The following is a 22898-nucleotide window of genomic DNA, read 5'->3' as shown; positions in this document are numbered from 1 at the left end:
TCATCATGTGAAAAACTACTTGATGTAAAAATTGATGATACTCTAAGCTGGGAATGTCATGTTGATCATATATGCTCTAATATTTCATCAAGATTGTATCTCCTAGCAAAGATTAAGAAATACCGGGTATCTGAATGTTGAAACAAGAAAAACTTTCTATAATGGGTACATTCTTCCACTTATTGACTACCGTTGTATTGTATGGAGTGGCTGTGGTTCTAAAGGATTAGACAAAATTCTTCAATTCCAAAAATGGGCCATCCGCCTCATTCTAGATACTGAAGCTTTTTCTCAATCAGAACCCTTGTTCAAACAATTAGGAATCATGAAAGTAGAAACAAGGATTAAATATCACAAATACCTATTAATCTATAAATCTCTCAATGGGGAAGCACCAAGTTACACATCAGAAAAGTTTAACTATAAGAAACAAACCTTATTCACTAAGAAATGCTGAACAAGGAAACTTGATAATCACAAAAATTAAAACTAAACTTTTCAGACATTCATTTTGATATATTCTGGGTCTGTCTTGTGGAATAAGTTACCCAAACATTTACGTAATCAAGCCACTGACAACTCATTCAAAATCAATCTTAAGAAGTACTTTAACACTTTTGAATAGAGTATCTTAAAAGAGAAAATTGTTGCTACTTACACTGTTTTTTTAATGTTCTATATTGTATTATCTTAAAGCGATTTGGTATTGTCAAATCAGCTTTTGTTTTTGTGTTGCGTTGTTTATTTTTAATTTCTAGTAGATATAGTTTTTGTGTGTGAGGGCCTCAGGGAAGATTAGCTTGTAAACAAACTGTGTAATCCTTTTGAAATAAAGATTTTATTATTATTATTATTATTATTATTATTATTATTATTATCAAATGTAAGTCCCCAAAAACTAAAATAAATTTATCCTTTCTTAATTATATAAATTTGTTAATCGACTTAGCTGGTTGTAGAAATTGAAAATCATTAAATTTCTTGCCACACAATACACAACAATTATTTAGTATACTACACTTATATTCAATTTAATGCATGTATTTTTATCTTATCTCATAGACGAATGTTCTAACATAATTAACACACATTATTGATACAGATTTGAAAATGTTTAAATTTCAACCATTATGGACACAACAGCTGAATTGAAGTTAAATGTTTGACACTAGATATGAGTTTGACCAAGAATGATGTGGCCTCTTTTTGGCCTCTAAATCCTAATCAGTAAATGTAATATACCCCCAAATCAATCCTTATCTTCCTTTCACTGTACATGTATCATGTGTATGACAACTTGCTGTATAATTTCAAGAAGTTCTCAAATTATTGTCGGGACATCAAGAAAATGCTTGTTTCCGACCTTTTCTTGGGCCCCTTATTCCTAAATGGTTCAAGTCACAACCCCAATTAATCCTAACCTTCCTTTGGTAGTGTAGCACCATTTGGCAAAATTTCATTAAGATCCAATCAATTTTACTTAAGTCATTGTCTAAACTTTATTTTTTTTATTTCTGGCCCCCTTTTAAGCCTCCAATCTTTTGCAGTTCAAGTCACAATCCCCAAATTTAATACAACCTCTCTTTTTTGTGAAATGACACTTTGTAGTAAAATTTACAACAGATCCATTCACATTTACCCAAGCTATTGTCTAAATACAAAAAGTCCTTTTTGGTTTGCCCTTTTTTGGCCCCTTATTTCAAAATAGTTATGGTCATAACCCTAAAAATCTTTCAAGGTCTTTCTTTGGTAGCATATAGCACCTTGTTATATCAAAGAGATCCATTCACTTGAAGTCACATTATTGTCCAGATTATATCAGGAACATGATTTTTATTGGTCTCTTCCCTTAATGGTTTAAGTCATAGCCTCCAAATATTATCCCAGGCCTCCTTTTTGTGGTATGGCACCTGGTGGTATAATTTCATACAGACCTTTACATTTATACTCAAGTTCTTGAACCCACATAAAGAAAATACCTGTTTCTGGCCCTTTTTTTGCTTCCTATTTCCAAAAACAGTTCAAGTAACAACCCCAGACTTCCTGTTGTTGTATGGCACTTTGTAGTATAAAGACCTATACATTAATACCCAAGTTATTGAGAGGACTTGGAAGTGTCAATGGACAACAATGACAGCATGATACCACTACATGACAGCATAATTTTTGTGGACATATAAAAAGTAAGGGAAATCAATCAAGACCTTTGAAACTAAATGGTAAAGTTGCATAGAAGCAAATATACTATACTCATGCTTTTGTTGGGAAACAAGGAAAACCCATGTCTGACTCTTTCCAGCTCTAAATTCCAATCAGTTTAGGTCATTTCCCCAAAATCAATCCCAATCTGAACTTTGTGAAAGAAAAATTTGTGAAAACAAAGGATCTAATTGCGGTCAAATAAAAATTTACAATTTCCCTGTAATCGCCAGTGTCATGATATCAGTTTAAGATCTTCTTTATCTTTACTACAATGTCACAAAAAAAGTATTTCATCTTGTATTAAAAGGTATTATGCTTAGAAATTTTAATAATTAGATGCACAGTTTTGAAACTACATATAAATATATCCAAAAGTGTGATTTCTGGCAAAAAATGAGTTTCATAGGATCAATGGTTTCAGAGATGAAAACACAAGATGAGCTCATCATTATGTATAAAGTACCTCTAATTATTATAGTTATCAAAAGAAAGCTGGAAAAAATTGCACAAATAATGACAATGGAACAAATATACATATGATCAAATGGATGAACAAACTAAAATAAAATAAATGTAGTTTATTAAAAAAGAGTTCACTTACCTACACTTACACCAATTAAAGGAATTGCTATTGAATTCAGCTGAGGACAATTTTCAGTTTCTTTAAGGATGTTGTGAACTATAGTCTTTAACTGAGTCTCATATAACTTTGGATCCCTGGTGGCATTTAGACCCCAATGTGGGGCCACAGCATGATAGACATATTCCCAATGCACTCCCTCAGCAGATCTCAGTGGAAAAACATCACCAACTTTTAAAGAACCATTTTTAAGTGCAGAAGCATTTACATCTCTGTACACAGTTGAGGCTGAAGCATGGATTGCCTTAGCTATCCTACCATAACCTTGCAGTTTTTCATCTTGAGGACAAACAATGACTTTAGCCGTGCATTTACTGATGTCACCCTGCTTGATTATTACTTTTATTTTATCACTAACATCAAACATGAACTGATTGCTCAAAATTCTGTCTTGTCTGGCGGTCTTGTTCGATTTGGCATTTTCTTCACCTACACTTGGAGGATGCCAAGTTTCTGTAGACCCTGAAGCTTGTTCACTAGAATTGCTTTGATCACTCAAACTTCTCTGAAAACCCCTGCTTCCACTTGATGAACCTGTATAGAAAAAATCTTCAAAAGCCTTCAGAACCAGATTAGCCATTCCCTTATCCTTATCTACAAAATGAACTTCGTTTACAGAGCATTTTGCATATGATGCCTTGCTGTACTCTACAGTTGCACGGACATATTCCTGGGCACAAAACTCTTTTGGAACTCCAAATATACCTACAACCAAAAGGTAAAAATATAAAAAAAAAAAACAACTTAATGAAAATTTTCCAACTATCTTGGACATGGATATATAGTGCAAACTTAGAGCATACACTGATAAATGCTGAGCATAATTTGAATGAGCCTGGGTCAGCATTTTAAATTAAACCCTAATTTAACTAATAAGGGGTCATAAATTACCTGCATTGCCTCAGGTGTGGTCAAGGGGTTGTAAAACACTATCAGCCACAATACAGATTTTTAAGGAAGACAAAAGATGATTTTTCAAATAAATTTGATCAAATATCATTATTTATTTTTTTGGGAAAATAAACAGTGTATGCATGTGTAAAACAGTAACTGAACTATAACACATTAATTCCTTTTTTTAATGGTTTAAATGATTAAATGATTTAAAAGGTTTCAAATAGAGTTTTTAACTTTTAATTAAACGTATACATGTTTAAGTACTTTTCCATCTAAAAATCAGGCTAAATGTGAATAAAATGTGGCACATGAAGAAAAAACACACAGAGATTTTATTGTATGAAGTAGTTATACGTCAGAACCTCCAAAATTTACTATATAAAAGTGTTGGTAAAGTTTGCCTTTTTAAGATATTGATAGGTCAAATTTAGTTGAAATGCACTGTGGAAAAATGGCAGGAAAATTTTCCTGCACTTTTTCCCTATATAACTAGTAGATAGTATCTATGTCACAGGATAAATTTGAATAGCTTTTTGATTGTTGACTAGATGTCTTGAATATATTGAATAAAAAAAGATTGAGAAAAATGATGTGCCACCCATTGCCTGATTCTTACACAGAACTGTACTTAATGCTTTTTTTTGGATGATTTATTTTTAATTCTTTTTATTACTCTCTTACATTTTATACAGCTAGAAAGAATGGAAACAATATAGTAAATAAGAATTTCAATGATGGAATTATTAATAGGTTAGGTTCTAATTGTAATTTTATAACTTAGGTCAGATGAAAATTTTTTAACAATACAGTCTTCCAAAAAAATAACTTTTTTTAGCCCTTCGACTCCTTGTTACTCAAAAACATAAGAAATGTTCCAATACTGATTGAATTAAAGTACACATGTACTGAATCAATTTATATTGATTGTCTTTAAATTTTTAATGGGTCAAATTAAAAGATTTTATTGTTGTTGTTGTTATATATAAATGCTAACATTGAACTCTTCATTCAATTTATATTCACCATTCTCATTATGAATGACATTCAATATATCTTAAAACATCACACAAAACTTAAGTGTGTCAGTTTGCATAATGTTGATTTTGGAACACCTAGATGAATGAGCAAAAAACTCTCTGAAATCCTGCATTATAGAACAACACACTATTAGCTGATCTATTTCAGTTTCCTAATTTTCAGTTCAAAATTCAAGTTTGCAAATTCTAGGTTGAAACCATCTGTAAATTCAAACTGGAGCATGATAATTGTTGAAATCAATCCTGCCCTTTGGTACATGTACCTTTTATCTACCTACAGTTATTTTATAGTTCAAGTACTACAACTGTTGCAAGGACACCTATATACATGTTCTTAAATTGCTTAGTTTCTGGGCACCTAGTTCCAGAGATACCTACATTAACATCAATACCTAATTCTATAAGAATCAAGTCTGTTGACTAATCATGCACTTTTAAGTCCCTTTAACACCTACAGCTCTATTAGCACACATAATCTTAGATACTATAGTTTTGAAATGACATATAGTTTCTTAAAACACATGGCCTAATAGCCAAATAGAATGGTTATCAAATAGCAATAACATAGACTGACACCATTCCTGGGGAAATTGCGCTATCAAAATTACTATGCCAGGGTCTATGCAATGTTCTATCTTTATTTGAATATTTCTCATCTACTTCTGAGTTTATGAGGCAATAGCCTTATTAAAAATCTGTTAAGATAAAGATCAGTACACAATTTATTTTCAATCTAGCTGACATTTTTCAGTTCAATTGATTTAGCGTTTTTCATTACTAAGAGGGATATGAGGTAGGAATGTCAACTGTTGCCATAAATAACAGTATGTACAATAACAGTCTAATACAAAGGAAAATCCATTTTTGTAAATGCTCCATGTTGTTCTAAATTTCACAAAATAGTGACAGACACATCAGGATCTTTTCAGGGCATGGATGACCTTTTTGTTTTTATATTTGTAGAGAACATGGTAAAAAATGAAAAAAAAATAATAACCTAGAACCCCTTTCTTTATCAGTAACTGGCCAATTTTCTGTCAATACTTGGCTCTACCCCTGCATGAAATGTGAAGACAGCTTTATCTATTGGTATTCAGCAACCTCCTTTATTTTATGTTTTGCTTTTTGGATTGGGGACTATATTTATAACCTCAAAGGGTTTTATTTCCTAGCTATACATCAAATTACTTTGTGGACAACTTGAATATGGAAAGTTAATGACTGTTTAATTCGTGTAAGGCATAGAAATGAACAATAAGTGCTGATAAAAGGTTACATTATAGAGGTCAACTATTTCTGATTGGATCATTTGTTGTTACTTCCAACCAAATTAATCATCATATTTTGTTGGGAGTAAAAGTTGTTTAAATAACATGGAACTAAACTAAATACTTTAGAAATTACAGATTGTGGAAAAAAATTTAAAAAGATGCCTGTTACGGGCTTCTGGCCCTTTTTTGTCAGGCCTCCTTTATGGTATGGTACCTTGTGGAATAATGTCATATGGATCTGTACACTATATAAAAGTTATTGAACGCACATCATGACAATGCCTGTTCCTGGCCTCTTTTTGTCCCCAAAACAGTTTGTCACAACACCCAAAATCAATCCCAGGCTTCCTTTTGTGGTATGGCACCTTGTGGTATAATTTCCTAAAGATCTATAACTTATTCTCAAGTTATTGAATATACATAGAAATGTCTACAGACTAAGAGGACAACAGCATGATATCATTATACTGTGAAAGTACTATTGCTTGTTGGGTACCAATTCTCGTGGTTTCGTGGTTAGGGCAAACCCCAAAAATTTAGTCCCAACAAAAAGGAAATTTTCATTGATGTTGTATACTAAAAACCTGAAGACCATGAATTCAAAATCCATGAACTTCTGTTTCTTCCCTAATCCACGAAAATTGGTATCCACGAATTAAAGTACTTTCGCAGTACCACCACAAATTTTCTGCTGTCGTATAAAAAAAATAAAGTTGATTTTTAGGATGGGCCCCACTTAGGCCCCTAAAGACTGAAAATATTAAATGCTATTTTAAATCAATTAATTAATCATGACACAAAATTTAATAAGAAACAAATTTAAAAAAGAATTGTCAAAATTGAATGGGAAATTAACCTTCAACATTCCTTTTAAATATTTTAAACATTTATTTTAATACTTTTGGCCCCTTTTTAGAAGAATGATTGGAGCAAGTGACTTCTTTTTGAAAAGCAAACTTTCTCTAATAGCAAGTAACAATATATCAAAATTTCAAAACATTTAATTCACGACATAAATGAAAGCTAGACCTATCAATGCTTGAACCTGCAGGTCACACTGCAGCTGTGGTTTATAGTTGCTAAGGAAAATGCAATAAAAATTGTGATAAGGACGAATATACTAAACTATGGAACATAATTCCCCCCAAAATTTTGAGATAATATGCACAACAACACGGTGTTTTTGCTACATACCAAATTTTGTTGGGTAGTTTCAGAAAAGTTGCAATAAAAAGCTGATACATGATGAATAACAGTAAATTTCTATGTTCAAAAGAGGATAAAACTCCTATAAGAATTAGAGAATCAAAATTTCCTGAAAATATGTTACACTGCATATGTCATTGCTACGAAGTTTCAGGATTTTCTGTTGCGTAGTTTCAGAGGAGTTGTGATGACAAGCTGATATCTTATTGAGTTAAGGAAGGATGGACACACAGACACACAAACAATCTTACTCCTAGACATGCTTCTGCTTTTGGTGAAGCAGGTAAAAATGATGACAGAATCATTACATAATATTCAACCACCCTTTTTTGCAGTTGCATATAAACTGCTAAAAAGGCTCTGCAGAGTACAGCATGATAGGCTGCAATGGTCAACCTTGAACAGTTTGGGCAAGTGAGGACACATTATTAGTTTATGACACACTTAAGCATAGGGACTTGCAATTCATTATGGAAACAACATCATATTTCAAAACCATACAAAAAAATAACTAGAGGCTCTAGAGAGCTTGAATTATTACAAGAATCATTTAATCTACAAAGAGCATCTTAGTTATTCACCCTATTTCCATATTATAAAATAAATTTCTGGTAGTAATTTTTTGCTCTTCAAGGACAATAACTCCAACATCCCAACTTCTGGCATAGGTCCATCACACCATGCTGATCAATTTTGCTAAACCTATTGGTTTTCAAGCTCTTTTCATCAATCCTCAATTCTTAGTAACGGGCCATGTTTTTCAACAAATCAAAAATCCCCATGCACAGATTGTTAAGGATATCATAACAAACATTCATGTCATGTTTGGTTACAATAAAATTCAGGAAAAAAATCTTTTTCAAGACCCATAACTTTATTTGACCAATATGATCTATATTTAGTAATGGAGACCATGTCTTTCGCAAGATAGAAAATCCCCATATATGGATCGTTAAAAATGTTCTACAGAACATTCACGCTAAGTTTTGTTTAAATCCACGTCACAGTTTCAGAGGAGAAGATTTTCAAAGTTGAAAATGTAAAATTGTAGTTCTTAAATCTCATTGAATAAAAAAAAAGTGTCTTAATGTCCCCCGTGTAAAAAAATAAAAGGCTCTCAGGAGCCTGAATCGCTCACCTGGTTGAATTTTGTCTTTCAAGGGCAATACATTAAACAAGAAGTTGTCCAACAATTTTGACTCTATAAAAATCTTTGGTAGGATTTATCATAAGGATCATTTCAATAAATGAAAGTCTAAATCTATCATAGTTTTCAAGACATTGGCTGAAAACTGTAAAAAAAAAACATCTTATAAGAAAGCGTCCGACAAATTTTATGCCTGAAGACTTTTGTAGTCCTAAAAATAAGGATCACTTCAGCTATTGAAAGAATTTGACTAAATCTAACAGTTTTGGAGATAAATGCGAAATACTACTGTCTGACCCTTATGTTCTATTTTTAGTAACATTGGCCATGTTTTTTGACGGATCAAAACACCTCACTCCAATTCTATGCAGTATACATCAAGGAACACTTATACCAAGTTTTGTTTCAATTGGTAAAATAGTGTCAGAGGAGAAGATTTTTGAAAGAAATAACATTAAAAATAGCAAAAAACTCCAACATGACTTAATAGATTAAAATGAAAATTTGACTGCAGGTAGCTCTCATCATGCTGAACACTTTTAACCCTTTTCAAATGGGCTAAACCTAACCTTTTTGGAGATATATGTAAAAAACAACTGTCTGGCCCCTATGTTCTATTTTTAGTAGTGGTGGCCATGCTTTTGGACGGATCAAAAATCCCCACACCAGTTCTATGTAGGATACCCAAAGGAACATTCATACCAAGTTTGGTTCCAATTGGTCAAGTAGTTTCAGAGGAGAAGAGTTTTGAAAAATTGTTAACAACGATGACGGACGACAACAGATGCCAAGTGATGGCAAAAGCTCACATGGCCTTCGTCCAGGTGAGCTAAAAAGTGCAGAAAACTTTAAAACTTTAAATTTTCTAAGTCCAAGGGTCGTAACAGCTGTAAAAATCATTCAACCATAACCAATGTCAAACTTAATCTGTAAATTCTCAAAGTATAATAATTTCTTTATTCAAAAGCAATACAGCTTTTAGAAATAAATATTTACATACACCAGTGATCAAATGTCTTTTGCATAACACATTATTCAATATAAAATACCATATTAAGTACATGTCTGCCAACGATGGCGGTTATATGGACCACAACAGTGCCATACCAAATTTTTTTCATATAAAAAGCTTCAATTAACTCTGATGGATATTTAACAACTTCAACCCAAAGTCACAACCTCCAAAAAGGAAAGACATCTCAATTTTTCTCTATCCATCATAATTTTGAGAGGTACCTTGTAATAAGTGACATTACCCTTGTTCTATAAAAGGACATGGCGGTCATGCTTATATTGCCGAAGGCATTGTCAACATAAATTTAAAGTATACCCCCTTATAAAAATGGTAATGATTAAGTGAGCTAAACAAGAGGCTCCTAGGAGCCTGAATCGCTCACCTGGTTAATTTTTTGCCTTTCAAGGGCAATAACTCTAACAAGAAGTTGTTCAACTATTTTGACTCCATGAAGACTTTGGTAAGACTTATTATGAGAATCATTTCATCAATAAAAAGTTTCATTCTATCTATTATAGTTTTCAAGATATTGACTGAAAACTGCAAAAAACATAATTTTTGGCCTTTCAAGGGCAATAACTCTTGTATGGAGTCATCTGACAACTATGATTCCTGGAGACTTTTGTAGGCCTTACAATAAGGAAATTTCAATTGAAAGATATTAGCAAAACCTAACTGCTTTGGAGATATATGCAAAAACTACTGTACGACCCCTATGTTCTATTTTTAGTAAAGGCCGCAATGTTTTTTAACCAATCAAAAATCCAAAGAGCCATTTTGTTAAGGATACCCTAAAAACAAAAATACCAATTTTCATTGAATTCTGTAAAGTAGTATTTGAGGAGAAGATTTTTGAAAGTAATAACATCAAAAACAGCAAAAAAAATGTCTAAAAAGGGCAATAACTCCAACATGGGTCAACAGATTTTCACCAAAATTTGACCACAGATAGATCTCATCATGCTGAATATTTCTTTCAGAATTTGGCTAAACCTAATGGTTTTGGAGATATATGCAAAAATCTGCCGACTGACCCCTATGTTATATTTTTAGTAATGGTGGCCATGTTTTTAATACCGATCAAAAACCCAAACAGTTATTTTGTGCAGGATACTCAAAGGAACATTCATTTTAAGTTTCATGCAAATCTATTCAGAGGAGAAGATGTTCGAAGAAATTGTTAACAACAACGACGACGATGACGGACGCCAAGTAATGGCAATAGCTCACATGGCCTATGGCAAGGTGAGCTAAAAAGTAATGCAACAAATATTAAACCATGCATATTCTTTTCATTTTTTTCTACATCTTATTATAAATTTTAATGCATCCTCACTCCAAAAAAAAATTCCCATTTATATCTTATATCAGGAAATTTTAGTGTATGCTTCTTTGTGGTTAAAGAGGGAAAGTAGCCAGTTAATTTTTCACTGTGCTTAAATTTTAGTTTTAACAAAGCATACCAAAAAATTTCCCTAAATAAATAAATGTTCTTAAAACAAGATTTCCAGAAAAAAGAAAGTAATTTTACATTGAAGTTCAATGAACCATGATATGTGTCAAGATAAATGGTGTCTTTTGGGGTACTGTAAGGGGCATTTAAATTAATTATTAACATGAACATAGCTTGTTTTATTGTTGTATTTTCCCATTGTCCAAGGTTTAGGGGAGTGAGTGTTCACAAACATGTTTAACCTGCCACATACTAAATACTTCATGTGACTGTCTTCAACTAGGAACCTGTAGTTCAGTTGTTGTTTTTAATGTTCATTTTTATTTGTTTAACATTTTTTGTATAGATTAAGACTATTTTTGTCCTTTAAGAGTAGTTTCACATCATATATTTTGTGGCCTTTTACAGCTTTCTTTATGGCATGGGGGTTTGTCCATCATTGAAGACCCTGTGGTGACCCGTAGAAGTTACATTGTTCATTGCTTGGCATTTTGTTGATGACTATCTCATTGGCAGACATGCCACATTTCCTATTTTTATATGCTAAGTTCATATCTCATGCATATGCCCAATTCTAGATCTTATTCTGGGTTGGAAAGACATTTAATTTAAGTCCTTCATGAAATTAAATACGTTACTTTTGTGTTCTTCTTTGTGTATGTCTGTTTCCCCATGTCTGGTCTTTGTCCCTCGATTACATTGCTTGGATGTCCACTATAATCTTGGTTCCCTTGATTATTCTTTTGTTATATGAAACCCGCTAATGATTTGTATCAAAATCTGAACAAGGAAGAGCCCAATGTTATAAAGATTCTGTGAGTTTGATTAAGGTAGATCAAACCTACTACACTGTACATTCTTTTCTGATATCTTGCAATATCATACAAAAGTATGTATTTTCAATTAGCAATTAGTGTATGAAAAGATGCCAAAACATTGTCTTTAAATTATTTTAAAAGATTTTTTGACATAAACCTATAATGCATATGGTAAAATCACATATACATTAATTTCATAAACCCTTTTTCAAGGTTGAATGATTAGTGGGAAAATGTTCTGGGAATTTTAGTTCTTTTAATATTACAAGAGAAAAAGTTTGGTGACCCCTAGTTTTCCTTTTGAAATATAAAATAATGTCCAGTAAGTGTTCATTATACAACTTTTTAAGAAATTTCATTAACCATATTTGTAATATTAAGGGCAACTGTGAAAATTTCATTCAGAATCTACATTAAATGCTGTAAAAAATTATCTTGAATTTAAGTTCGGTGACCTATATTTTTATCTTAAAATTTTACAGTACAGGTATGTCCATTCAAGGTCATCTTTGAGAAAAAAAGGAAAATCTATCTATTAAAAGTATTATGTCCCCATATTCACAAATGAATACATCTATGATTTGCTATGTGAAACCACCTAATTGAATCTTATAAAAATCTAGAATAGGTGCAAAATGAGAAAATGAGAAAATGTAATAAAGATTCAAAAGTTTCATCAAATTCCATTGAGTGGTGTAAAAGTAAAAGATAAGAGATGGATCAATCACTGCATAAAGGTAGGAAGTATGGACAGAAGTAAGGGATGGACAGCCATACCACAAATCAAAGTGGTGCTAGCACTGGAGGTTTTTTATTCTTTTGAAAATTGTAGCATGAACAAAATTTCAAAGAATACATTATGTAAATTAAAACTGTGACCATACATTGCAATTTTCATATTTAGAACCGTTTTTCCTAATAACAAAGTATTATTTGGATTTGGAATTATTTTGGATTTAAGAAAATAAGTAACAAAATTTTTATAAAACTTACCCCTAATAAGGGGCTTAATCATGCCGTACGACTACTAGGGGTTAGTAAGATTTTTGACTTTTGTTATCCTACTAACCTTACCTCTTAGCCATGCCAGCAAAAGGATTAATTTTACAAATCTATTTTTAGTCATTTTCATAATTCCAAAATAATTCCAAATTCAAACAATACCTTGTCTGATATGTATAAAATGAATGCAATGGCAGGTTTACCAAGAGAAGGTAAGGCCCCCTCTTTGAACAGATTCAAACTTCACACATTTACAAATTTTGTTCGATTTCACTTTTTCCCAAATATTTAAACCTGTACACGTTAATTTGCATTTACATTCAATAACTATACTAACAGTGTATTTATCCTACACTAAAAAAAAAAAAAAAAAAAAAAAAAATAGCCCTGTGCAGGCCCGGGTGTTAAAAGAATAGGCCTGCAGCAGCGCTAAGCTTGTCGTAAAAGGCGACTAAATAGTGCTCAGAACCCTAGCCCACAGAGCAACTGGGATGTGTGCCCCAGGCGGTGGAATGGGGATATCCCTGGCGTGTTACATGCTGGGGTTGTCAGGCTATAATACGAAAAATCTGGCCGCAAAACATAGTGGTGCACCGTGTTGGGAAAGATGCCACATTCCTCGCACGTTAAAGAACCCTACTGTGGTATTCTCCCGGAGTAGGAACCATAGGGCTCCGCCACAGGAGGCCAAATTGCCTGACCCCACCCATCTCTCCCTATGTCCAGCAGCAATCAAAATTTCTCGACCCCATTGTCCTTGTGTCTGATCCCTTTTTCATTTCATCATCATTTCATGTTCATTTTATCATCAGTTTCATGTTCATTTTATCATCAATTTCATGTTCATCATCTGAATATAGCTGAAATATTGCTGCTTGGACGTTAAACCCCAACAAACAAACCTACACTAAAATTAAAATTATTGTAATTAAAACTTCAACTTAAAAAAAAACAAAAAAAAAACAAAAAAAAACATTTCCTTGATGAACATTTTTTTTTAAAATAGATTAAAAAGAAAAGAAGACTTTTATCAATTTGAATTTTTTCACCAAATTTGCTTGGTTAAAATCACGCTATTCACTTCCTGTTTATTAATTGGTAAAATATCAATGAAAGGATGGAGATTTTTACTGATTAATGTGATAATTGGAACATGCTCAACACATTTTATACTTCTAGAAACATTACTGCAAGAACTAATTATATAAATTACCTAAATACAAATTTATTACTAAATATCTTTCATGGCCAAAAAGGAATTCCTGAAACCTTCAGATGATTTGAAGATTAGATCTTAATTTTATTTGCAGAATCAATAGAATATTATTGAGCTAAATAATTTCCAGAAACATATTTACTGGATATAAAAAGGGGTATTGAATGATATAAAAGGAATTATATTTGTACTATATTTTTCAGTAGTGTTCAGAAACAGTAGGGAACTGGTGACATTAAGTATTTTGATCAGGAAGGATCAAAAACTTAAAAATAGGGGATATAGTTGAAGGTTATACAATAATACCTGAGCTGATTGCTGGTATAGCTATTGATGTATGGTTGTGCTTTGCAGCTTGCTCAATTGCCGATATAACTGTTTTTTTCAAGTCAAGGAGACAGTCATATTTTGCTGCAGAACTTCTATATTCATTCCATCTCGGACCAATTGCATGTATAACACAGTGATAATTGGTCAAATTTCCAGCAGTTGTGGAACAACAGGTGCCAACCCTTAATGGACCACATCTTCTCACAAAGTCATTGCTCTCTTGTGTTAGTAAATATCCAGCTGCTTGTGAAATGAAAAAAGCCACACCACCACCATGCTGTAAATCTTCATTGGCTGCATTAACAATGCAATCAACGTTTAAGCGTAAAATATCACCTTCATACACAAAAACAGTCAAACCCTCTTTAGTAGTGAATTTCTTTACAGATGTATCTCTATGTAATGCAGAATTGCCAAATTGAAATGACTGAGGTCGACCATCTGACATACTTTTGCTCAAATCTGATTTTTTCTTGTCCTCTGAATAATCTGGATCATTACTGGCAAATACTCTTCCCCGTCGATTATTTACAACTTTCTTCATCCCTAGTTTTACTTCAATTTTATGCTTCCATTCTTGAGCTTTCTGATAGTTCTGACCTTTTATAATGATACGACTCTTGTCTGCTGATAGAAAACAACTGCATGACTCAAAGCCCTGTAAGTCAGAGTAAGCGGATTTAAGTTCATCATCTGAAAGTTTCTTAGTTAAAACAATATCTGTTTCTGACATTAGTCTTATTGAATGAATTTTTGCTCGGACACAACTCAGTATATCGTTGCTATTATAGTGAGTAGTGTAAATCATTTTTCCATCTGTCCATTTATACGTTTGAATTTGATTGAACCAGGACTCACCAGTGGAGAAGTGAAGAAGTGCAGCATATTCATCTTCAGACATTTCATATTCATTTTTCACAGTTTTAGGGATTTCTTCTTCTTTCTGCTTTTTCTTCTCATCTACGTTTTTTTCAATCATCTTGAGAAGTTTCTCAGCTTTCATAACTTCATTGAGTGATCCACTAAAATGAATTTTACCATTTTTTTTTTCAACAACCAACTGACTAGATCCTTTCATACCTTCTACCATCTTTTCAGCCTCATTAATATAAGCAGGACTGACTTCACAAGTGACTGATCTTATAATAGCCTGTAAATGTGAATACACTCAATTGATTATGTACCAACAAACTAAACAGCAAGTAAAAATATGTTAAAGTAAATATGTGGATTTCAATAGTAACATTTTGTGAAGCATTCCTAATCTCTTAATGAAATGGTTATGCAATTCTTATTTTCGAAGATTCACAATGGGTGCACCCTTAAAAAAATTCATGTGATATTGTGGAAATGCATGTTTTAATATGTTAAGTAATGGCAAAATTGTAGGTATACGTGTGACCTGACAGTATATAGCTATCAAAATTTAATTCTATTTAAAATTACACAATACTCCTCAGTTGAAGAGATCAAATAGTAAATTGCCATTTCCAATAAACACTTTTATTTGAAATTAATCAGTCTGTTCAATTGGATGGTTTTGGTTTTTAAAACAAATTATTTCTTACCATTTCTTCATCTTCATCTTCATTTTCCAAGCTTGCCATCATAGCTTTTCCTTCTTCAGTTTCTAAAAGTAAGTTAAAAAATATATATATAAACATTTAGGATTTTTGTTCCATGAAAAGATCAGGATATTCTTCAAAGATGAATCGCCGAATCCTTCGTTCAACAGGTTTAATTTTTTCAGTATTTTGTACAAAATACCGCTTGTAGTAGCAGCCATTTGGAATGAATTTATTAAGTATATCAATTTAACATAATTAAATTAAGTGAAATCTATAGCAATTCCACGTTTGTCATTATGGTAAAGTACAACACTCATCCCAGAACATTTTTGTTACTCGTGTTATGGACATATCTTGCAACATGTTACAGTCATCCTTAGAGAAAGAAGATTCTTTGTTACACTCATTCGGTCAATATTTTTACCTTGTAATTTCTCATTAATCATACATTTTACCCATATGCTTCCTGCATTAAATATCAAGCATTGATGAATGACTGACAATTTGTCAGATTTATTTTGTTGAAAAACTTGAATAGACAATTTTATTAAAGAAAACTATTCTGACCAGAATCTCCATCCTCCACCATGGAATGATCGTAACAGTCGTTACAGTCATCTACTTTACCGGAGTAAAAGAAATAGTCTATTTAATTTACTTTTTGTAATTGCCAAAAATTTTATTTTTAAATGTAAATTGGAAAAGTGCCAATAAAAGGATCAAAATAATTTTAAATATTTATAGCTCTTTGCTTTGAACAATTTATTGTATATATTAATAAGTAAGTAAACTTCACATCATAAAAAAATATTAATATATTTTGATTGGTGAGAAAGTACTGAATGTTGCAGAGGGAAAGAGAGGGTGAAAGGAGTGAAAACAAATATTATGTCATTTTTAGGATTAAATTTTGTGTTTAATGATTAAACAACCCCCTTTGCATCCTAGTGAGGTGATATGATTTCTGAATATGATTAAAAAGCACAAGCAGGGATATACATAAGGACTCAAAAAAAAAAATAATTGAAATCAAACCAAAAATAAAACCAACAAAGATACTGAAGATGATAAGAAGATACAAATATTTGCTTGTGGTTGAATATTAATGCATTACTAAGAAATCGTATTTTGCTTACATGCATTACTCTAACAAACCTTGTCTTACAGCCTTCCCAGGTACTGCAGGTAGCAAGCGGTCAGTCTTGTCAGTACATATCTTTTTTTCTGGAGGTGGATCATCTATTGAATATTTTCTGGCATCTTTTGTATCTGTTCAAAAGGGGAATCATTTCCATCAAATTTGAAAAGTTAATATAAGCTGTCTTGATAATTTCATAGAATCAATGCAGGTTCGTAAAAGGGATAAATTTTAAACTTGACAATAGGCACAGATGTCCTTTTCTTCCCTAAAATTTCAAGGAATTAATTGGAGCACTGATCAAGTCCTTTTTTTTTAATAAAAATGTTTACCCTGACTGATCAACCTTTGTGGTAAAGAATATAGTGAAACTATATCATGGACATCCACATTTTTTTGCTGGATTTTAATAGTTTAATTATATGAAATGCTTGTTTTTGGTTCTGTTTTGGACCCTAATTTCAGAATGGAATATATACAAAATTTCTTTTCATGGTTTGGAACCTTGTTATAAAATTTTATAAAGACCAACTGACTAATATGTTGCTATTGCCCAAGAACCAAGTGTATACAGATGGCATCAGTGCCATACCATTATACAACTGCAATTTTTTTTTGTGATGTGTAAAAAACAATCAAACAATTGGGGTAACAGGAATTTTAATGTGAAACTAACCTAAAATCCTTGCACACATTATAATCAAAGTGATTGCACAAAGGCAAAATAAAGATGAAATTTATTAAGTAAAAAAAAAATTCTAATCCAAATCATGATTCATCTTCCAAATATACCGAATAAGATGTTTTCAAAATTCTGATATTTTTTATTGACAACATATTTGTCTAGTGTGGTGGACACATTTTTGTGCTCCTCTACTGGCTGAACAATTTATTCACTCTTTATAGCTAATCTAATACAAAAGGAGGAACTATCCTTTGTTCTCAGTTTCTGCTAAATAGATGACATATTATTGTTAAACAATCCTAGTTTTGAGGGCTTTATACAACGCATCTATCCCAAAGAACTTAAGATAAAAGGTACTACAGACACTTAGATATAGATGGTAAAGGAAAACTATTAACCAAACTATACAACAAACACATTGAATTTCCATTCTGTATTATCAACTTTCCTTTCATCTGTGGCAACATCCCTTAAGCACCTGCACATGGAGTTTTCATTTCACAATTCATACCATATGCCAGACCTTGTCATAAAAAGGCAGACATTTTTTACCGCCCTAGACTTCTTACAATTAGGCTTCTGGAACAGGGTTATGTGGCAACAAGATTGAAATCATCATGTACTCGTGGATTTTAACGGTGTACCCATATACACCACAAGAATCCATTTGTTCAACATGTCACAGTTTTTCCTTCCACTTTCCTCTACCCCAGGCTTGACTTTTTATGAGCAACTCGGCAGGTGTTTCTAGAGAAACAGAGAACACTTACCCATTTGGTGTACCTGGATCATTCTCCCAGTTTTTAGTGGAGTCTGAGTTTCTGATTTATTTCTTTGTACATACATGTATTAGTTTGGTTATTTGTTCTTCATTGTGTATGTCTGTTTTCCCTGTCTGATCTTTGTCTCTGGATTACATTCTTTTGATTTCCACTAGAATACTTGTTTCCTTGATTACTCTTTAAGCAGCTACAGTCACCCCTTGAGCCACCTGTGTCACACAAAATATTAGTAGAAGGCATTGAAGTCAACATACCTTAAATTTTATCTGTCACCTACGGTTTGTTTGAAAACTGGCCAATCATATATTTAAATCACCTATGGCAGCAATTTTGCTTGAGCAAACCAGCCCTAAAAATAGACTGATTGTGCTTGCTCTCCCACACATTATTCCTGCCAAGTTTAGTTATAGTTAGTCATGGAAGTTTTCATATTGTTGATCAAAATGTTAAAAGTTAACAGATGATGGAGGATATATGGAAAGTGATAGCACATAGACCTTTGCTAATATAGTATATCATTACCATCATATATTAAGCCATACACCAGCTTTCCTTGTTCACTAAGAACTTGCATTTCACAAAAATCAAATATGCATTTTTTGTCCTTCAAAAGTCCAATTACAAACTGCTCTCTATCATCTGCTCCTTGATTTAATTTGTCATTCAGTTCAGGGGAAATGGCTTCTTCCCTGTTACTATTAAGGTAACAGAGATACCACTGTCCTCTTGATGGCTATAGTAGAAAGGTGCATTGATTAAATCAAAGTTATTTTTGGTAAAATAGTTTGTAAAAATAAGAAAGCGAAAAAGAACGTTCCATTTGTATCTTTAAATGGAGTAAAAATGTAAAGCGTCCTTTTCCCTTTAAAGTTCTCAAACAGCAAATCTATTCTACATGATACATACATATATGATGCCAAAGCATCCAATAATATTTCATCAAAATATCTAGAGCTGTTTGTAAGGAGTTCATTTGTGACATATTAATGTGTAAAACCTTTAAGATGGATTTTTTCCTTTAAAGTTATATTCCAAATCTACATATCATGCTCAAACCTTCAATACAATTAAACCCTTAGGTAAGGAGATGGGCTTACAATAAATGTGAATGGGTGAACAGGCAGACCGACAGGGTGATTCCTAAATACTCCAAAACTTTGATTGCAAGGTAAAATAATTGGAATTTCCACCGTTCAAAAGATTTTTGAATAAAATGCTTCACAGGTCCCAGCTTCATATGACAGCTGTTGTTGAACACCGCACAGTTGGGGCAAATACGGACATGTCATTCATGCTTAATATAGTTCAGAGTTTATATTTTGATCAAATGTTTGAAACAGAATAAGATTCCAAAACAAAATGAAGCTGTTCAAAGAACTTAAAAATTTTCATTTAAACATTTCCTTAATTTGACCTGATATCCACATTCAAAAATTAAGCATACCAAAGAAGAATACCTGTAGTTTTATTTAAGTAAGATCACATGGGGCAAAACTTTGATATTCAATGAACAGTACAACAAATTTAATGAACTATATACTTCCTTACTTTGTACTTTTCAGATTTTGACATAAAACATATAACACTTTGAAAATTTTATAAATGCCCCTCCTCTCCTCTGGATCCACCAATGAGAACACAACTGGTAACAAGTGTAGACACAATATTAGTTTTTGACACACTTAAGCACTAGAACTTACAATTAATTCTGGTTTGGACACTACATGTATATCGAAAAAAATTTAAATTCAATTAAACTTTTCAAAATCTGACCAAAAATAAAAAAATCAATTTTTTTCAGGTGTGGCCCCTTAACCCCTTATAATGCAAAAACAATCAGTGATTTCTGAAATAGGATTGAAAAACTAATTAGCAAGGAGTTTTATGAGGAATCAAATTTTTTTAAATTTGAAATCGGACCAAAAGATGAAAAGTCGTTTTTTTTTCGGGTGTGGCCCCTTTGATCCCTTATAACTCAAAGACAATAACAGATATCTGAAATTTGAAATCAAATTAAAAATGCATTTTGAAATTGGAACAAAAATAAAAGTTGCCCAATTTGACCCCCTGTCCAATACACATAAAATCTGCTGATACATTTCTTATATCAGAATAAGAAACACGAAAAAAAAAGAATATTAATAATAAGAAAAAATAATAAAAATTCTACATGGGTAAAAGAAACTTTCCTTTATTGGTTAGTAAAATCATAAAATCATATTTAAATTTCAGAAAATCTGGTCTTCCACAAAATGATGTGTCTCCAGACGATGACTGCTTCATAAGATTATACGCTCTAAAATGTGTTGTGGTCATATAATAAAAAGCTAATACAGTAACAAACACATGTCCCCAAAAACTTTGAACTTGTCTTATTATATAAATTTGAAAGTTACTCAGTAGGGTGTAGAAATTGATCAAAGTGCTGTTAGCGCTGGAGTTTTTGATTCTTGTGAAAATAGTACTATACACAAAAAGTCAAATGACCAAAGAATACAAGATGTAAAATAAAACTGTAATCATAAAAATCTCCTATATAATTTAAAAATGCTTTTTTCTTAAATGTTTAAACTGGATTTAAGTCATAATACTGATTTCAGAGATATGCATATCTGATAACCTTTGTGACAGTTCATGAGGATATTCTCCTCCATTGACACTGTCGCTTCAGTCATGTTGGAGATTCATATGTACAAGCAACTTTTTTCAAGTAAAAAAATAATTATTTTATACAGAAAACATAGTAATTTTATCTCAAAAATGTCCACAAATCTTACATTTATGTGGGATATTCTAAATTTTTCATTGATTCTGTGGAACGCTTCCCTCTGATGTATGAGGTTAGCAGTATCCTACTTCACACACATATTTACAAATTTTGTTTCATTTCACTTTTTTCATTTTTTTTTAACCTGTTCAAAATTGAAAAATTAATTTGCAATTCCATTCAAAACTCTGCTTAAGAAAATGATTTCCTACATTATAGATGCTTTTTATGAATTTAATTAAGCCAATTTTACCCAATTAAAATTACTGCTCATCACTTCCTGTTTATAACTATAAAACATTGATGAAAACAGATAAACATGTTAAATGGAACATGTTTAACACAACTAATGCTTCTTGACACATTTAGCAAAATATTTCATCTCAGGAAAGCAAAGGAGAATGTTCAGAAAATATCAAAATCAGCCCCGAAAACTTCAGTTCTTCAAATAAATTTGAAAATTGCATAATTCTCTACTTGAATATGTGCCTTCATTAAAAGTTTCATTGATGTTAATGCATGTGTAGCACTAAAATTGTAGATGAAAATAAAGTAAAATTAGAAAATTTAGCTGAATTGTGTTAAAATAGCTTATATATATAGTGCATCATCAAATATTCACTGTGACTGATTTTGGCTTACTTTTAACATATGAAATGGTACAAATGCAACATGCTCTAAAAGCAGGTGACTTCCACTAAAATCTTGGTTTTTCCCTTGATATTGTTGCAAACTCTTTCGCAACTGTTATGACCCTTATGACCCGAATGCTTTAAATCATCTGATTCATCTGAAACAAGATTAAACAGTTGGCAATGGCTATATATATGGTTATCGGTGTCCTGATAATATACATGTATATGACCTTTATATAATCGATTGTAACGAACACCTGTGTTTGAATCGAAAACTGGGTAATATTACATAAATTCAATACTAAACTGATGTGTTTTAAACAAAAGGAGCCTAAATCGCTCACCTGGTTGAATTATGCCTTTCAAGGGTAATAAATTTAACAAGATGTTGTCCAACAATTTTGACTCAACATGACTTCAGAGATATGTGCAAAAAAATACTGTCTGACCCCTATGTTCTATTTTTAGTCATGTTGGGCCACGTTTTTTGACGGATCAAAAATCCCAACATCAGTTCTATGCAGGATACCCCAAGGAATTTCATTGGTTCCAGTTGGTCAAGTCTGAATCGCTCACCTGGTTAAATTTTGTCTTTATTAATTTTAGCAATTTCAAAATTTAACAAGGAGTTGTCTAATAATTTTGACTCAAGAAGACTTTGGTAGGACTTATCATAAGGATCATTTCAGTGATAGAAAGTTTCTTTTAAAGTTTTTAAGATACAACATATATAAGTATGTTACGGAGAAAGGAGGAGTATCTTTATATACATTATTTAACTAAAATATAAGTCTTATATTTCTTATATTTTCATAACTATACTTGCCAAAATGATGAACAACCAATTATAAAGATTTTTTTTTAAATGGTGCATGAATAACATACAATAACCACACCACACATCTAATGAAGCACTTAAACAATATCAAATATAAATTTACTTGTATTCTGATGCTAAAGGATCATTAATTAAAGGTGCAATTCAACTACCAAAATCAGAAACACCCAATAAGCTAACCTCAATACACTTTAAAAGATAAACGTGTTTAATATCAATAAACACTTAATATTCAATCATATTGAGTAAGA

General features: G+C 31.9%; 1 protein-coding gene across 1 annotated transcript in view; it reads right to left on the bottom strand.

Moving 5' to 3' along the window:
* LOC148600763 (uncharacterized) overlaps nucleotides 1-22898 on the bottom strand; it is a 137668-nt gene that overhangs the window by 17315 nt on the left and 97455 nt on the right. The window contains exons 16-20 of the mRNA XM_088554975.1: nucleotides 18930-19140; nucleotides 16958-17071; nucleotides 15803-15864; nucleotides 14211-15384; nucleotides 2804-3547 (exon numbers count right to left, since the gene is read on the bottom strand). Of these exons, the coding sequence (XP_088411101.1) occupies nucleotides 2804-3547; nucleotides 14211-15384; nucleotides 15803-15864; nucleotides 16958-17071; nucleotides 18930-19140 (2305 nt within the window). The remainder of the gene's footprint in view (nucleotides 1-2803; nucleotides 3548-14210; nucleotides 15385-15802; nucleotides 15865-16957; nucleotides 17072-18929; nucleotides 19141-22898) is intronic.

The sequence above is a fragment of the Perna viridis genome, chromosome 12 (assembly GCF_037379345.1).
Source record: "Perna viridis isolate PV_CMFRI_1.1 ecotype Kerala chromosome 12, ASM3737934v1, whole genome shotgun sequence".
NCBI classification, from domain to species: domain Eukaryota; kingdom Metazoa; phylum Mollusca; class Bivalvia; order Mytilida; family Mytilidae; genus Perna; species Perna viridis.
This window is presented reverse-complemented; position numbering and strand designations above follow the sequence as displayed.